General features: G+C 27.5%; 1 protein-coding gene across 1 annotated transcript; it reads right to left on the minus strand.

Annotated features, from left to right (window-relative positions):
• Positions 1–3,624: 3,624 nt before the first annotated feature.
• LOC137807319 (homogentisate phytyltransferase 1, chloroplastic) lies at positions 3,625–8,503 on the minus strand. The gene is made up of 13 exons (XM_068607915.1): positions 8,226–8,503; positions 8,102–8,149; positions 7,398–7,675; positions 7,183–7,266; positions 7,022–7,096; positions 6,568–6,651; positions 6,381–6,470; positions 5,883–5,984; positions 5,396–5,491; positions 5,230–5,301; positions 5,050–5,145; positions 4,275–4,379; positions 3,625–3,929 (listed from the first exon to the last, which is right to left on the minus strand). The coding sequence occupies exons 1-13, from the start codon at positions 8,275–8,277 to the stop codon at positions 3,888–3,890; spliced, it is 1,224 nt and encodes a 407-aa protein (XP_068464016.1). The 5' UTR covers positions 8,278–8,503; the 3' UTR covers positions 3,625–3,887.
• Between the last annotated feature and the right edge of the window lie 11,191 nt (positions 8,504–19,694).

A 19,694-nucleotide genomic window follows, 5' to 3' on the forward strand; every position in this document is an offset into this window, starting at 1 on the left:
ATAATTATTACAAATTATAATATTATTTCAATAAAATATTTAGAACTTTTATTCAAATCACTGTGTTTAAAACAAAATTTAATTTATGTAACTTAAAAAACTTTAAAAAAAAATAGATTTACGTTTTAATTTTGCTAAAATTTAACAAAAATAACTTGTTGATCCAATGTAAGAATGGACCAGACCAATATGTCATAAACCAAGGAAAAGATACATTTGACTGATTTAAAAAATAATAATAATAATAAAAGGTCATCATTTTTAGTTTTATAATATGATTTTCCTTCATCTAACCATGTAATGTGTGTTTGACTAAAGTTAGTGTTAAAGTTTATTTTACTAAGCCACAAATTCATTTAAATAAGACAGTAAAAGAACTTAATTACTAGTTTATAGTTTTTTCAAATGATACTTCACATAGTCTTTGATGTTATATTAGTTTTTTTTTTCATTGCTATCATCATCACCATCGAATTAAACCTTCTCCCTTATCCATTTTGTTCTTTGTGTATTTGAAAAACCTTAACATCTCTCACTCTCATTAAAATATCAAATATAACTTTATGACATAAAGTTATCCAAATTATAATAGAAATTATTTGTATAATCTGGTCTCATTTAATATAAGTATTGAATAAAATAAGCTTAAAAAAAATTACATATTGCATATTTATTTTTTATCAATAAAAAACAAATAACTAAGTATACCCAATTATATTTCAATTAGTCTAGGACTTATATTTTAAAATATTCTTATTCAATTAAGTAGCTTATGAAGTTTTAGTTTCCAAGATCTTGCTAACATTTCCAATGTTTGGTCAAACAGCAACCACACCCAAAATGAAGAAGACTGATTTAATAAGTTTTTTAAAACTGTTTTTCCCTCATGACAATCATGTGGGGCCTCCTAAGTCAGTTGAAAATTGTTTGAAGGAAATAACTGCACCAACCTCACAACTTAGAAATTAAGGAGAGAAAAAAAGAAGATAAATGAGACCAATTACCTTGTTCTTGTGTTCAGACAAGCATGCGCAGTTTTTTATTTACTATTTTATTTTTCAAGCACTCTTTCCTTCATTACTCTGATTCATATTTGGATTTGTAGGACCTCATGTCAAGAGCTCTTTCTCCTTCCCAATTATGAAGTTATGCATCATGGAGCATGCCAATACAAACTTTTATTTTATGTCTATACACACCACCTTTTTTACCAAACAAATTACTATTTCTCTGTTTCATCTCAATGATGCTGTCCAAAATCTGGGTCAGAATTAGGCCCAATCTGTTTCTTGCTCCACCTCCATAACTTATTGTCACAGTCCGTACTTCTTAAATTATTAAAATTACTCTTTATTCTATTGATATTTTTCATTTTAAAATGGATTATCCAGAAAAATTACAATTATAAAATTTGAAAGGTATTGAGTGTCTTTAAAAAAAATAATGTAATTCAGACATTTATGGATGATGTAATCCATAAGATATTTTCATATATGAGAATATTTTTAGATTTTGTAATTTGGAATGTATTCTTTTAAAAAAAATGAAAATATATTTTAAATTCTAAGGTGTAAATAGAAAAAGAATTATACTTTTAGATTGTAAAATTTGGAATGTGTTTTTTTAATAACAAAATGATTTTTTTACCTTACTTATGGAGTGTCAGAAGAAGCAATGGAGGAGGTGCAGGAAGAAACAACCATTAGGTTTTTAAGCAAGGCGAACATTGGCTTTTATAACTTTACAAACAATTCTACTTAGTCAATTACTTCTTGCATCCAATGATTTAAAATCCTCACCCAATCAATTTTTTAAATCCCAAAATTACCCCTCTTTCTGAAATTGAAAATCCAAAATTAAATTTTATTTTTTGAAATTAAAAACCAAAATCTCATCTGAAAAAACAATTCCAAAATAAAAAAATATTATGAGAAAAGAATTCTAAAAAAACAAAAATTTGGAAACATATTTTTTAAAAATATTCCAAAAAAGATATTCTCAAATTCAGAAATATATTTCAAAATACATTTTAAGTGCACACTCCCCATCTATTTAAAATTTACATAGAGCATTTTGATCGTTACTAATTAGGTCGGAATCAAATTGCCTTCTACTCAACTAACACTCTAGATTCAAGGATTATACTCACTTATAACTTGTTAAAACAAGAATTGAAATGTTGGATGATGTAAAAAATTGTTTCCACGGCAAACTTTTTACCTGTATAATACCCTCTAATTAAATATAAATCTAAATTCTCACTCTTGTATGAGAAGCTTTTTGTTTTTTTTTCCTCTTGGAACCTGCAGCCTTTTCTTACATGGTATCCTTTTTTTTAAAAAAAACTATCTCTTCAAATTTAACTAATCTTAGTTTTAATCTAAAACAAATTTTAAATTTTGAATCTTCACGTACCATGTCAAATTTCAGTCTTGGATTTGATCAATCTCAGTTTAAAAATAATTTTTAAAATTTAATAAACCACGTGGAATTAATATTTTAATTCAAAATTCTTTTTCATATCTTATTATTTTTTTAAAGAATTATTTAACTAACTTATTCTTATTTATTATAATATGATCTTTATTATCCTCTAAATATAAATTAGAATAACTATTTTAAATAAATAAAAAATAAACATGATTCAATTAGAGCATATTTTTCTAATCATTATATTGAGAATTCACTTTAATCTAAAACAAATTTTAAATTTTGAATCTTCACGTACCATGTCAAATTTCAGTCTTGGATTTGATCAATCTCAGTTTAAAAATAATTTTTAAAATTTAATAAACCACGTGGAATTAATATTTTAATTCAAAATTCTTTTTCATATCTTATTATTTTTTTAAAGAATTATTTAACTAACTTATTCTTATTTATTATAATATGATCTTTATTATCCTCTAAATATAAATTAGAATAACTATTTTAAATAAATAAAAAATAAACATGATTCAATTAGAGCATATTTTTCTAATCATTATATTGAGAATTCACTTTTTTTTTCTACAAACACCCTACAATCCTTAATATATGTTCTATATAACTCTTTAAGTTGACAAACCTCATGTGTTGTATATAACTCTTTAAGTTGTTAAAGTACAATTTTTCTATTATTTGAAAATTATTTTAATTTTATCTTTTTAATTTCTTCTTAAATAGTAAACAAAATTATCTAATCAATTTTTTAGTTAATATAATATAAACTTCATTATCCTCTAAACATAACCTAAAGTAAAAATGTTTTGTACTACTCAGACTGAATTCTAGTCAACAATAATTTCTCTTATTTAGTTTTATTTTTAAGATTTTCTTATGGAAGGATTTTTTTTCCACACGAGGATTAAAACGTGTTACATAAAATTTAATAAATCACTGATGAAATAATAATTCTCATAAATAAAGTCAATATTTATGAATAATCAAGTTGTATATCTTATATCAAATAACAAAGAACCCTTTTTTACAGTATAAAGTTAGAATGATTTGAATATTTTTCAGAACTTCTATAATTGAAAAAAAGAGAGTATATTTTAATGAAAAAAGCTCTTAGAAACATCTTGTATTCAAAAGGTGGGTAATTCTGATAAAATTGACATAACCTTAAAAAGAAAGAATAAATTGAGGGAAACAATTTTTGCCAGATTTCTTTGAAACTTTAGGATACCAGTGAATCATGTTTACAGACAAAAGAAATGTGAAATGCATAAGGTTTAGTTTTCTTTTCTTTTCTAATAGTAAAAAAATTGAAAATTCCATCAGAAAATTCATTTAAATTGCCAATTAAAAACTTAAAACTAATGGAGTGACTGCAAGCTGGCCAGGGTAAAAGGTACCATTTAAAGAAAACTAGTTCTAAAGTCAACAGCAATGCCTCTGCATCCTCATCTAACAAAAGGAATGAGTAAGTACTCTGCGTAAAATAGCTGCAATAAGAAAAACGAGATCAATACAAGATTGAGAAAACAATTTGAAATTAAATGTACAAATAAGTTGGCAATAATTCATGTCTCCATTGTCACGTGCTTTGAACAAAGGAGCATTTTCACCAGAAGATAAAATTCGACCAATTTCTTGATTATGTTCACCAATTTAGACAGAAATAATTTCACTGTAGTAACGTACCCAGGTGTTATATATTTCAATTGGAATTTGGAAGATAATAGAAATCAAACAATCATTATTTCTAAAAACGGGAAAAGTAATCAGATAGCTATTCCTTATTTCTTTTGAATAACGACCTCATAGAATGATGAAAGGTTGGCAATTACCTTCCAAATAAACATATAGAAGGATGTTATCGAAGCCTTGCTTTTCAAATCTACAGATTTGGCTTGATACCAGAGAAGTGAAGACAAAACAGCGTGTCCCAGACCCTAACACATTAGCAGAGAGAAAAATTCAGATATTGTAAAAAAGTTTACATTCACTTGGTATCATTCTGAACAACAATAGACCTAAGATTGCTTCTGAAAGTGTGCCTGTCTCCTTTAAAGATAAATTTTTACCTTTGACACTAATAACAAGATTAAAAATTTGAAGTGTGCAACAATAACATACACAGCTATCCTAAAGATATATTTCCTTATTCCAGCACATGCTGAATTTGCAACCGTGAAAGAGCCCCTCGGTTTAGTAATTCAGAAGAAAATTGTCAAAAGGCACAAGACCACCCAGTGGGGTCTGGTGAGGGTAGATGAAATAGCTTCACCCCTTCTGCAAGTGGAGAGGCTACTTCAAGATTTGATCCTGTGACATCCGGGTCACAAGGTCAATGTTAATTATCCAACATGCAGTAAAAGAATTGCAGTCCGAGATGGGAAGCAAGTTTGCCAAATGTTGATATTAGACACTAATATACAAAAAAAATACTGCATAAGGAAGGCAAGTATATGATCAACTTCATGCCAACTTGATATCTAACGAATCAAAATCACAACTCATCCCCCTCACCCTGGGACGAAAGATATAAATGCTTAAGTGGAAGCAGGATCAAGCACACCCATAACTGCAGGTGTATACATGTAATCGCTAATAAGTAAATACCGTGCCAATTTTGCTCCAAAGACAGGGAGATGAAGCTCCCACCAGGAGGGCGACTCCGTAAGCTATTTCAAGGAGGGTTACACAAGCCCAGAATACCTGCAAAAAGAGTAGTTAGGATCAAACAAGGGATATAAGAGGAATGAACCAATTCTGCTGAGATGGTATATTTGAAGAACATACCGGCTTCTGACCTAACCGTACTGAAAAAGATTGGATGCCAAATACTTTATCCCCTTCAATGTCAGGTATATCCTAAGTATAAAAACCCAGCATTTTACTTTAGGACACAGAACAAAATATTTGAGGTGAAAACAAACGCGTTCCATAAGAAATTAAAGGTCTTTACCTTAAACAGTGCTATAACTACAGAGAAGAAGCTCATGAATGCAGTAGCAAAAATCAGTGGTCTTGAAAAGACAGGTGACCTCTTGTACACGTGAGTCTGGACATTATTACAAGAATTAGCAACCAAAAACATCAAACTTCCTAGGGATATTGATTTGTTGTAAGGAAAGTTCTGACATACTAGTCAGATACCATGCTGCTAACACTATTGTTGGGAAAATGCATTGATTCCTTTCATTTTTTTTCTTTTGTCGTAGTTCAATACTTATGACAGGTAATTAGAGAATATATGCCTCACTAGAACAAGATGGTGAAGATGGATAAATTCATATTGACGGCAGTTCCAAGTAGTTTATCATGAATCCAACAAAGCAACACATAAAAAATTGGGATAAAGATTACTTATTGATGCTAATTACACAAAAGCTAATGCATGTTAATTCAAAACAAGAAGTCTTTAAAATTAACAGTTAGCTATAGGACATAACCTGCATGTGAAGGAAAAATGCAAGTTGAACTATTACAGCCCGAACAGCAAGGATGCACATAGCTGCGAGGACTGCAAATCTTTTCCATCTCAATAGAGGCACCTGAAGTTTTTCAAACCGACAAAATCCGTAAATATGTTCTCAGCACTCAATTACAAATAAAAACGCAGTTAATTTTTTATGAGAAAAATCAATATCAGACAGAACAGCTATTGACCCCTTAATTTACCATTTGATTAATTGCTATACGAATCTCAGTGCTACCCAATTTCATCTCTAAAATCCTACCATTAGTTTGCATTATTTTTTCAAAAGGAAAATAAAACAAACGAAATGGATATTATTTGACATTTATTGCCATGTAATTTGACAATGCAAGTACTGTGCAGAACCAAAAACAGGTACGATATTAGAATTTAGACATATCATAACTCTTAAATATGCTTTTCATAATATGTGGGGAGAAAGGGAGATTAAACGCAATCCAAAATAACTCACATTGATTGAATAAGCTGTCCCTAGCACAAAACTTACGAAAAGAGCCCAAAATAATGGCCATGAACCTACTATCCAACCAAGCCAGAAACTCTGTAGAAAAGAATAAAACAATAAGCCTCCTTCCACCCAGTCAACATATCTTATCTTGACAAATATCATTGAAAAAAAGGACGAATCTATATGGTACCAGAATTGAAAAGGATGTAACAATAGCAACACCAGTTCCAAAGGAATATTCCCCAGATGCCAATGGAAGATAAGGCTTGTTTATCTGGAATAACACACAGCATGGATCAATAATAACACAATCCATATTGTAGTTCTCTTAAAATATTTGAAGATGGAAAAGGTTGCATTTTTTAACCACATTCAAAGCTTAACAAAATAATGTATAAACCACATTTCAATGGTCAATATTATATAAACTGCTCAAATTGTACATGGGAGAAGAGAGACTCTTGTATGCACTTAGTCTGCAAGTATCTGAATATCCATCCAACTTTAGATAAACCAGACAGGAATTTTGTCAATATAATAAATACATTACTTTTACAGAAAAAATTGAGAAGCCTGGAAGACACTGGAAAAAAAATAATTCATGAGCCATGTCAATTGTTTATTTCTATTAATAAGTTTCATACCTTGTCGATTTCAACATCAGATAATTGATTCAAACCAACTATATAAATATTCATAAACAAGGCAGCAACCACAGCCTGAAACATATAAGAGAAGTTAAAAGATAGAAGGGAGGAGCAATCGGCTATTTAAAGGGACACAGCATATTTGGTTGGGATCTCACCTCCAACACACCAGTAAAAAATAATGGAGATATGTCTGATATTTTCTCAACAGCAAGGAGAGACACAGAAACTATGCTTAATGCCTGTCCAAACATAGAAAAATACAGCCATTTTAAAACCTTCAGAATATTAGAATTATCGAGAATGCAAATTCATTGTATTAAGCATTCGAGGAATAGTTCTAAGAGTAATTTTACAAAAGCCTGAACTTAACTGTACCAATAACTGTGTGTGGCCTGGAAAACCTGTAGAAAGCATCCAAGGAATTCTTAACAGAGTCCAAAACGCTTTTTGGATCAAAAGCTTGAGATTCAGACCCAAAAGATTTTTCTGAGGTGGCTTTCACAACAAATTTTATGCTATATTTTTGAAAGGTATACCCTCCCCCGATGCCTTTGTAACGATGGTCCAAACTAGGCTTCCGAAGCCTCAAACAATTATATTCATTTTGGACTTTCCTTTTGTTCCATGAAGCATTTGGCCCATAAGAACCTAGAGCATCAAATGTTGGATGTTAGTAGCAGTGACCATGCATAACATAAAATACAAATAATTTCTCAGGAAAAATCAAAAACATGTACAGGGAGAGTTTATAATTCTGAAAAAGGAAAAATTATTTACTGCTGTACCAAGACGAATACGGTTCTCAATACATATATGGACATAAGAGATTCAACCGATTGAGACTATTATCACCAAAGTTAACTTCTCAATGACATAGAAGTGACAACAAATAACTCACACTTCCAAACCTAATATTCCCAAAGTCCAACAGTGACTTCCTATTTCATTTAATTTCTTTTTTTTTAAGAAACTATGAAATCACGGGTGTTTTCCATAACAATTACAATAATAAGAAGAAAAAGAAGAAGAAGAATTGGGAGAAAAGAATGAGGCGTATCTGATTATCAAACTTACTTGCATGGGAGATGGCAGCACAATGTCTAGTCCTGCAGAAATCTGCAGCTGCCATTACCAATGGTTGGTGGTGTTAGATGTTAAAGAGAAAGAAGAAGGGAAGCAGAGATGGATAAACAAATACCAGTGGTGAGAGAGGAAGCATGAGGCAGAGATCGGAGAAGCACCGAATCCATGTATATGTTGAATAAGGTGGATTTTGAGATTTTGGGTTTACATGAACCCAAACTAAACAAACACTTCACACTCTACACTTCACTTCTCCCTCCCCTCACAGCTGCCCTGTAATTTTGAGATAGAGAAACAAAGGAAAATACTTTGACAACTTAGTAGCAGCTTAGACGGACATTCATAACACGGAAAAAAAAAATACGTATAATATTTAAAATTAAAATAAAGGATATGATGATATAAATTTATGTATTATATAATTATGAATATATATATTAATACGTAATTTTTTTTTAAAGTAGAAAAATATTTTTTTATAACTGGTTCAAAATGATTTATTTTTTATTTTTATAATCATAATAAAAATTTATACAATAAATTTGAGTTTTTAAAAAATTAATGTATTTTTTCTTTTTGAATTGAAAACTTCATTATACATATCCTACAAATGTCATACGAGTGTCGAATCACGAGGATTCGACACCCACACTAGACATGTATGGACTTTAAAGTTATATATAATTTTTTATGTGAATTTTTTAATGTGATGAGTTTATAAATAAATATATATAATAAATAATAAATTTGAAATTAAATAATATAAAAAATATTAAAATAATAAGAGTTTTAATATAGTTGTATTGAAAATATGAGTTGTTAAGGTAACGTTACCGAGTACTAAAACATATATTTTTATATTTTTATTTTTATAACGCGCTCTCTATTCATTTACACGTCACTCTCCAATGGAACCAACTAAGATGCCACGTGGCGTCCCATGTGGATTCCCCATCTCACCAACCCAACGACAACAAGAGCGTTGCAATCTCGAGTCACATAAAAACGTGTTGTGTTTGATTCGATGTGAACATTTTTTTTGTCTACAGTCTAGATCTAAGGATTTTTTAACTTACTTCTGAATCATACTTTTAAGATTTAATTTAATTTATTTTTGTTAAATTATTTTCTATTTTTATTTTTATTTTTTGTTAAATAGGTGACGTTATTTTCGTTTGTTAATAAATGTGATGTTTTGTGCTAATATAATTTATTTAATATAAAAGAATAAGTAAATATATTTAAAAAAGTATTTATAATATAGTTTTAATACAAATAAGATTAAATATTTTTTATAACACAAAATTAATTTTTCTCACTCTAAACTTTAAACCCTAAAAAATACTTGTAATATAAGAATGATTGAAATTGTTCACATAAAAAAAAATATTCTAACTATTTTTATATTACAAATGCATAAATAGTCTAAAATTTATAAAAAAAAATATCATTAACTACAAAATACAAATAAAATAACATGATAAAATAGAAAATCAGATCATCCATTAAAAAAATTAAATGACAGAAATTCAAATTGATATATATATATATATACTCAATACATAAAAAAAAATTATAGAAAATTTAAATACTTAATAAATCAAAAAAATTAATAAAAAATAATTAAAAATACTATTTAAATTTATGAGAAACTTAAAACTTAATTTTAATCTTAGTATTAATTTATTTATGAAAAACTTAAAACTTAATTAAATTTTATTTTATATTGAAAACTATAAAAGGTAAATTTATTAACTTTGGTGATAGTATATACACCAAGATTTGGTAGGGAATGATTACCATAAAACTACAACTAAACTCTTGTTTAAACAATTTTATAATTTAGGCACCAATGGGTTTTATTATTTAAGATAAAATTAAGAAAATAACAGAAAAATATAAAATAAATAAATAACGTAAATAAAAAAAATGCTATATTAGTGTAGTCTTGTAATAGAAAAGTTGAAAACAAAAATGATTATAATAAAATATATAAAAATAATAATGTTTCTTAAATAATTTAAATAAATTATATTTAATGTTTTTCTCATGGCCTTACAATGAAAAATATCTCATTAATTTATATGAATTATAATTATGGACTGAAATAAGAACATAAAGATAGACTCAATTACTATCCTCCAACATCGCCATGACTTAGTCTTCGTCCTTCTCTCAACTTTCGTTATCACTTTGTTTAATTGCGTGTGGGTCGATCGTCCCTTACAACAATCAATTCCATCACTGAGTGTCCTTTAATCTATTAATTTGGTATATTTCATTTTTTTCAGTTTTAGTAAATAAATGTCTAACTTCCCCAACTACCTCCTCACACTTTTAGTTTTATCCTCATGCATGGTATCTTAGTACTGTGAAATAAATCATTTTGAGTTGGTTACCCTTATTTAATAAAAACATTTCTACCTTCTAACAAACTAAACTAATGCTTTTAATGGATTTTTATTTATGAACCCTTTTGCATTTTAGTAGAAAATAAATTGGATATAAAACGTATTGCGTTCAAATAATACAAGTTCGTAACCTCTCCATCCAAACTCTTCTTCCGTGTGAATAACTTTCTCTAAACTAAAAATGACAACCCTCTTCAATGGCCAACATTTTATAGTGTTCTGTTGGTTCACTTCATTATCTTTGACGAATGGAAAAGAAAATGACAAATTATAAGTGATTTTAATTTTTTAATATGAAAAACAAATAAAAAGAATGGATGTGCAAGTTTCTTGCGAAAATGAAGGAAAAGTTACCTGTTACAGTAGAAACTAGGAAGTTTTGTTGTCAGTTTCTGTTGTGTTAAACATGAAAGGCAACATTGCAATTTGCAAGGAGACTCCTTCTGCGCAAATCTGAAACCTCGTTTATAGCGTTTCATGTGTTTATTTTCTTCGGTCTGTATCTTATCTTATCTTCATCGTTACACATTATAAAAGAACAAAAAATATCGTAAAATGTTAATTAATAAATGAGAAAAAGGAGGTTTTGCTTTGGAAGGCGACAACACGAGGTTTTCCTTTTAACGTTGGAAAACAGTGCAATAATGCAAAAAAAAGTTTTAAAATCTGATTCTTGGGCAGCTTTCTGACCATGGAAATTAAGAAAGCAATAAACATAAAGATATATTGCTTATGCGGATAAGGTTAGAGCGAGGATTTGTGAGTGGGTGACTACCTTGTTTGTTTCCACTGTTTTGAAGGTGTCTGTGCGGATGGAGAAGCGGGTAACTAGCAAATTGTCATCTTCACACAAATGTGCGGATTTGAAAGGATTATATATAGGACCATACATTTTTACGCTGATACCCTTACCCTAATATGTGCATGCATCACAATTTTCTCAGATTGGATCATGTGCAAGGAATCAGAGAATTTTGGAAAAGGTAAAATCGATCTTGTATGCAATGTGTAGAGAAGGAAAATCGATTTTGTCATACAGGAAAATCGATTTTGTATGGAAAGAAGAATTGATTCTTGTTTAACTTTTAGTCATGAAAATTGATTTTGGAGACTTTGTACTCATGAGAGAATCAATTCTCATGCCTTTATAAAACATCCACAATCGATTTTGTTTTCTTTGGTATCATTGAGAATCAATTCTCCTTGCATTTGAATTGCATAGAGAATTGATTCTATTACTGTGTTTCTTTTTTGTTGGTTTTTTTAATTTTTAAAAATTTATATTTATATTTTCTCTTACTTTTCAGGTTAGATCTTGAGTGGTTGGAGTTGTGTACTTGAAACCTAAAAAAAATTGATTGTACTTCAAACCTACAAAAATATATATCATAATTCATTATTTAAATTATTTTAATAACAAGGGTAAATTTGTAAACTTACATTTTACACTTTTTAAAAAAATTATAAATTTCCTTTCAACTATCATCACTCACAAATTTCAATAAACCATCCTCACAAATCCGCTCTTTAATCTTTACAAATCAGCTCTCTCTCATCCTCACAAATCCCTTTCCCAATCCAAATAGGCCCTTAAAAAATAATTTTTAAACAAAAATGAAAATATTTCTAGTCAATATGTAATATTTTGTATTTATAAATTAAAGATATATTTTACATTTTTATAGTTAACAATGTGGTGTTTTTATTTTTATTATTATATATTTTGTATTTATTAGAATTTATATTTAATATTTTAATTTATCATAGATTTATCTTATCTTTTGCTTTTTTTCATTAACCTGCGTGTCCATATTTTTTAAATATACATGTAAAAGCATATAACTTTATAATAAAATTTAAAAATACAAATATATTATCAATATGTTATAAATATATTATATTAATTTTTTTTAGTTTTTTTTCTAAACTCAAGAAATTATTGATATTATGTCATTGTGAACCATATAGTCTATTTTGTTTTTTTACATTCGAATGAAGACTTAATAAAAGTAGATGTAGTTAGTGCAACCAATTATCATTTGATTAGAGTATATTTAACACGTACGTATTTTCTATTATTATATATAAATTAAGGTTTTTATTTTCTAATATAATGGTTCTTATATCTAAGTTTTACATTATCTAGATAGTGTATATTAGTTAACTAATCATCTACACTTTGTAATTTCTAATATTTTTAATTTATAATTCACTTTTAAATCTTTTTCTGGTCTAAGTAATTTTTTTTTTTAAATGCCCAACTTTTATACTTTTAAGTGAACCAATTTTGTAAAATGACAAATTTTTAATTTTTAAAATCTATAATAATTGTAATATACATAAAATATCAAAATATATTTATAAACATATGTATATATATAATTCTTTCATATATAATAGTTCAAAATATATCTCTTTCCAGATTTTAAATATTTATATAAGATTAAAACAAAATATTTAAAATAAAATATTTTCATCATTTACTTATTTATTGAAGAACTTTAACACCTACTCCCATATAAATATATGATCATCAAATATTAAAAAAATAAAACACAATGCAAACAACATGATAAGCTAACTATTTTTAAAATTTATAATATAAATATATAAATGTAACTTTAACTATCAACATAAAGCCATCAATTCTTATACATTTTCACAAAATCATCAAGTGTCTATCATAATTCATAGTGCATTTTTTTCATGTCATACTTCTACCGACTCACAACACATAGACACTTAACTCTACTTTCGAAAGATTCGTGTATTGAAATTAGCATCCAGAGACTTGCACATGTTGCACTACTCGTTGCGAATCCACAAAGTCATGCGCATAATCATCTCAATATCTCATCATCTCATGATCTCATATGACAGGGTCAATTCATATGACATGAAATATCATATTATATTTCAAACCACAGACAATCATATGAATCTCCTTCAACTCTCACAAATTGGATAACTTTAGCTATGTAATTTCATTATATCAATAGAGTCAGGATCGTCTCATTAACGGGACATTTACAGATCAATACACCCTAACAACAATCTCAACACGGTATTTCCTTGCCTGAAAATACTATGTTTTAATCACACTTTCACCTCATTGCATACTTCATTTAACATCAATACACTATTCAATCACATTATATTTTAAACTTTCTAAACAATCCAAATATATCTCAAAATTCACTTAAACACATAGCTAAGTTCCTTTAATCATAATTTTAAACAAAAATTATAAATTTCACTTAAAAAAATAAGCAATAATAAACTAGGCTTTCAAAAGCCAAAATAAAAATTTTAAGTTTTTTTTACTGGCTTGAGGGAAAATCCTTTTGTTTGAACAAAACTAAACACAAGAGCACCCCCAGAATTTACCCCATTTTTTCCTGAGCGAGTTTCCTTCTTACTTGAGTGAAAATGAACCCGAGAGCACCTTATCTTTCATTTTATTATCACTTGAGCAAGAATTATCTCGCTTGAGCGAGATATGCAAAAAATATGCATAATTTTATCATTCATAGTCAAACAAAAACAATTTCAATAACTCATTCACTTCAAGAACAACTTACATTATATCTATACAAATCAACCATTTTTTCAGATTCAAACAAAAACATATACCATAAATCATCCATATCAAAATCAACATATTCATATTTTATTCCAAGCAATATCGTACATTACTCATAAACAATCAACCTCGCAAACAAAATTTAGAACTGGTGACCACATCACTCTCACATTCAAATCTTCTAACCCAGAGTTCAATTTGAAATTAAAACTAGCTTACCTTACCTGAGTTTGAGCATGTGCTCACTACGGATTCCAAACCTACCAAAAGTTCAAGCATAGCTTAAACCGACCACCCGTGATAAAAAAATCTAACTATATCACTGAGACTCTGAGCTGACAAAGACTAATTATGAAGATAAATGCATTGCATACAAACTTAAAATAAAAACAAACCTAATCAAAACTAACTCAAAGAAAAATGAGCCGAAATGAACTTACTCTAACTGAGATTTTAATCAGACAATCTAGTAGAGTTCACTGTCAAAAGTTCAATGACCAAGGATGTTAGAATATTAAAAAGAAGGTAAAGGAAAGAAAAAAAAAGTTTTTAAGAGAGATGATAATTTTTGAAATAAAACCTAAATAACTAAAATTTTATTTATATACTCTTTTCATTTTAATAATAAAATATTCAGATATCATTTTAATTATATGAATTTTATTCTAAAACTATTATTTTGATCTTACCATTTTCTGTTTCTTTCCCGCTGCTTCTTAATTATTGTTTTGGTTTTTACCTTTCCAAACACCCAAACTTAGAAAATAAATGGTGGTTCAATTTTTTCTTTTTGCATATTTGTTCCCTGTCTTTAACTTATATATATTACAGTTGTTTTAACACCTCCTTCAGTCTATATATTTTTTTTATTATTTTATGTGCACATATGTCGTTGAAGTTTTTTATTTTCTAATTTAATGTAACGTGTAATTTTCAAGTTTAGCATAATTGAACAGTTTATTCTCGTTTTTTTTTTATCAGCACAGTTTATTCTCGGTAATGTATATAGTCTTGATAAAATTTTATTAATTAAATGATAATTTTCAATATCATTTTTTATTTATTTCTAATTTGTCGTAAATATTTTCTGACCATATAACCACTCATTCTTTAAGAATTTTCTTTTCCCAATTTTAAACGTTTTAAAATATGCAACTAACTATAATTTTTTTTTTAAATGATGGTTAAAACAAATATTTCATAAACATAGGATAATTATATGTTTTCTCTAATTTTACTTCAAATATATCATTAACATAGATATATTTGTATTTATTAAAAAATATAAATTTTATAATAATTATTTTTTAAAACTATATATAATTATATGTTAGCTGTGTTTCAATTAATATAATTTTTTGTAATAAGGATTGTAATTATAAGTTTACACAGTAACATTTTAATTTTATTATAAATTTATATATATCTTATTTTTTAAATTATATTATAATATTTTAATTCATTATAAACACTAAAATTCGATTAGCAAAGAATTTGAGCAGTGAATAATCAACATATGTGTATCGAAAGTAGTGAATGACACAGAATAAAAATCTTGAATGGAGATAATTATTCTTTGTTTACTTATAGATTTCAAACCGTTGCATAAACTGGGTTCGCGTTTCGAATTTTAAAATCTTAAATGAATAAAACCCTTCCTTAGTTTTCCCTCTCCCTGGAAAAATTTTATTCTAATTTATAGTAAAATATTTAAATGTTGAATTTATTATAAGTACTAATTTTTAGTTGTAAAAAATATATGATGAATATTGATACCTATTTTGGTACATGTACATAAAATTCACGAAAATAACCACATTAAGAAAAGTACACATATAACATAAAATTATTCTTTCAAAATTAAAACAAAAGAATAAAGAAAACAACATTAGCAAAAATTATTTCATGTTAAAAAAAATCTAATTTTTTAAATGTTTATTATCAAGAATAAAATTCGAAAATTAATGCATTCAATATTAAAAAAAAAAAAAAACTTAAGGAGATTGGGGTTAAGAAAAATCACATAAAAAAAGAAAATAGTTTAGTTTTTGAATTTCGATACAAGAACCGTGTTTGAGTTTGAGAAGAAAAATATGAACAACATAAACGACATTTCTCTTTCTTTCGCTTTCTTGTTATTCTCCCAAAAACATTGTGTCTTACTTAAAATATGAAGTTAGAGAAAATCTGGAGGTTAACAAAAAGTGAGGAGTTTAAATATTATTTTTTTTTAGAGAAATTAGAAGATGTTACATGGAAGAAATAGAAAAAAAAATATATTCACAGTTCAAAATTCAAAACTGATATACCAACTAATTGCATGACGAAATAACTTAAATAAAATAATTTAATTTGAAAAAAAATATTTTTATTTGAGTGTTTTAAATATAATGGCATGAGTACTTTTTCACATTTTAAAAGATAATTCATTTTTATTTTCCATAATTACTCTTTTTAGATAAATATTTTGTTTTTCTATATTTTTATTCGAGAATGAGATTTTTTTATTCTATTTTTTAGAAAAATATTTAAGATTAAAAAATACTATATTATATATTGATAAAATGAATTCCATATTCATTTGGATAAATTGAAAGATAGGAGAAAAATTCATTATATCGCTTTCTTGTTTTCTTAGTTGTTTAATAATAATAAACACTACATACCATGACATGTGAATGATAATGATGAGTCAAGATTTCTCTTCCTCATTTTTATTTCTTTTCCTTTTAGAATAATTAAGAGACGTATTTTTTTAAGTGAACACGACAGATGTTATTTGTTGTTATCATGGAAGGTTTTTAATTTTTTTTTATCATATTTTAAATATTTATGACTTGCTAAACTACTCATCAGTATTTTTATTCATGCATTTTTGTCTGATTATAACTTTTTTGTACATTCCTACGGTGGGCTTTATTTTGGGCCAAGTGTTTTTTTAAGTCTGATTCTTCCTGCACCTCATAGCTTCTACTGCACCTTTATAGGTAAGATAAAAGATCATTTTGTCCTTAAAAAAATACATTTGGGATTTTACAATCTGAAAATGTATTTTTTTTTCTTCTATTTACGTCTCTCATATTGTAGAATTCATGAAGTACTTTTGGATCCCGAAATATCTTCTGCATTATACAATTCAGAATATTTTTTATTCTTTAAAAAAATAGGATTTAGGGTTTAGGGTTTAGGACATTATGGATTACAAAATCTAAAAGGTATTCGTGGATCTTGAAATATATTCTAAATTGTACAATCCATAGAACCTCATTACTATAATATGTATTCCAGATTCTACAATTTGAAAGGTAAACCCGAATCCATAATTGTCTTCCGTACAATTTGGATTGTAAGTTCAAAATGTGTTACGAATTGAAAATTTTGAAAGGCACTTCCGGATTCGAGTTTACCTTCTGAATTGTACAATATTCCATAGTACATATTACACTAGAGGTGTTATGGTTTGTACAATTCGGTATACGCAAAAGAAACAAAAAGAACTCTAAAATATCTCAAACTTACCTCAATCACCAACGTTCACCGCCAACAACCACCAAACACCATCGGCTACCACTTGAAAATGAAGAATAAGTCATAACACCCTTCACCAATACAAAAACCCTAACATATACTAATAAGTGTTGTAACTTCCCTATTTTTATCCATATTTAATAAAATAATATGCAAGCAATATCTAATTAACATATAAACATATATAACTATATCATATTGTATATCTAAATATATCCCTCTTCATAGGATATTAATATTTATAAAAAAAATTAAAGCAAAACATTAAAAAAAAAAACATTTCATCCTTCATCTACTCACTGAAGAGTTCTATCACCTACAACCTCATTTGTTCCCATGTAAATACACGATCATCACAGATAAAGAAAACAAAACACAAACAAACAATAGGACAAACTAGCTATAAAATAATTCTATATGATTTCAATTTCAATTTCAATTTAACAAACATAAGTCACTAAGTCTCATACAATTTCTCAAACCATCAAGTGTCTATCATAAATCGTTATTCACATTTCTCATGTCAGATTTCTACTTACCAACATACTCATATATTTGACTCTACTTCCGGAAGACTCGCGCATTGACTTAGACTCAGAGATCTGCACTTGCATACTATCTCACTGTGAATCCACACAAATATGCGCATAAATAATCTCAATATCATATTCCCTAATATGATAAGGTTATTTCATATGACCTGAAAGACCATATTTTATTTCACACATAGACAAAATCATATGAACCCCCTTTGACTCTCAAAACCTAATAATCTTCATTTATATGACTCCAATCAGGAGATTCAGAATATCTCCTTCTAGACGAATCCCTAATCAATGCACATCCTAAATAATCTTAACATGGTATTTTCTTTCATGGAAATACTATGTTTTGATTAAAATCCATATTCTACATCTCACAATATCCAAAATCACACAATTAAGTCGTACCAAAGCTTAAAATTTCAAAACACACAAAATATCATCCAATACTCACATAAATATTGTATCGTCCGGTTAGGTCGATTCAATATTAAAGAAATTAAATCGACTCGGAACAAAGACCGAGACTATTATGCTATGGTGTTTAGTTAGATCAGTAAGAAGCCAAATCAAATATCATTTTATAAACGTCTCACTTTGGGAAATATGGGGGGTTCGGTGATGGATAGATATTATTCAAATAGTGGAGTAAAAGAGGACTAGGTAAAAGATACTCGAAATTATGCGAGAAGGAATCTGCCCACAAAAACAAGGGTAGGTGGCATTCATGAAGTTTTCTGAGCATTATAAAAGAGGGAAGACACACCCTAGAAGGGGATGAAGTTTTTTGGGGAGGACATTTGGAAGAAAATGAGAGAAAATTGTAGTGTTTTCGTTGAATTGATCGTGACGAGTAATTAATCACGATTTCGGCGAGAACAAAAATCTAATTAAAGGATTTTTCAATTAAATATACATAAAACTAAATTTTAAATAAGTTATAAGCATGGTTATAGAATCGATATTTGAATCGTGAATTATTTTTCAATTATTTTTTAATTGTGAATCGAATCTTATTATGAATTGTAATATACATAATAAATAAAATATGATATATTTTTAAATAAAAATAAGCAATATGAATAAATGTTCAATCTATAAAATCAAAATGTTCAATTCACACAATCATAAAACATAATATAATGTAAAATACTTTCTATATTTAAATCCTACATCCTAATCTTATGCTTTCATTCATCATCTCTGAGATCAAGATCACTTAGATCATCTTCTTCCTCTAATACAACATTCTCTCAAAGCTCATTTTCATCCTCTTCCTCCACATCTTTGATGACTCTTTACAGCAAGTGCACCGCGTCGTCGGAAGTACTAAGGACAGATATCGAATTCACAAGGAACAATTGAATATTCAAGTAGAAAAATCACTAAATATAAAACAGAATAATAAAAGTTTGTTGGAAGAGTTGTTGCTTCAATTGGAAAAATAAGGATTGAGTTTCATATTTCTCACTCTTTTGTATTTTGATTAGTCTTGATAATATTATGCCCTTAGATTGATA

Source organism: Phaseolus vulgaris, chromosome 3, assembly GCF_000499845.2.
Source record: "Phaseolus vulgaris cultivar G19833 chromosome 3, P. vulgaris v2.0, whole genome shotgun sequence".
In the NCBI taxonomy this organism is placed as follows: Eukaryota; Viridiplantae; Streptophyta; class Magnoliopsida; order Fabales; family Fabaceae; genus Phaseolus; species Phaseolus vulgaris.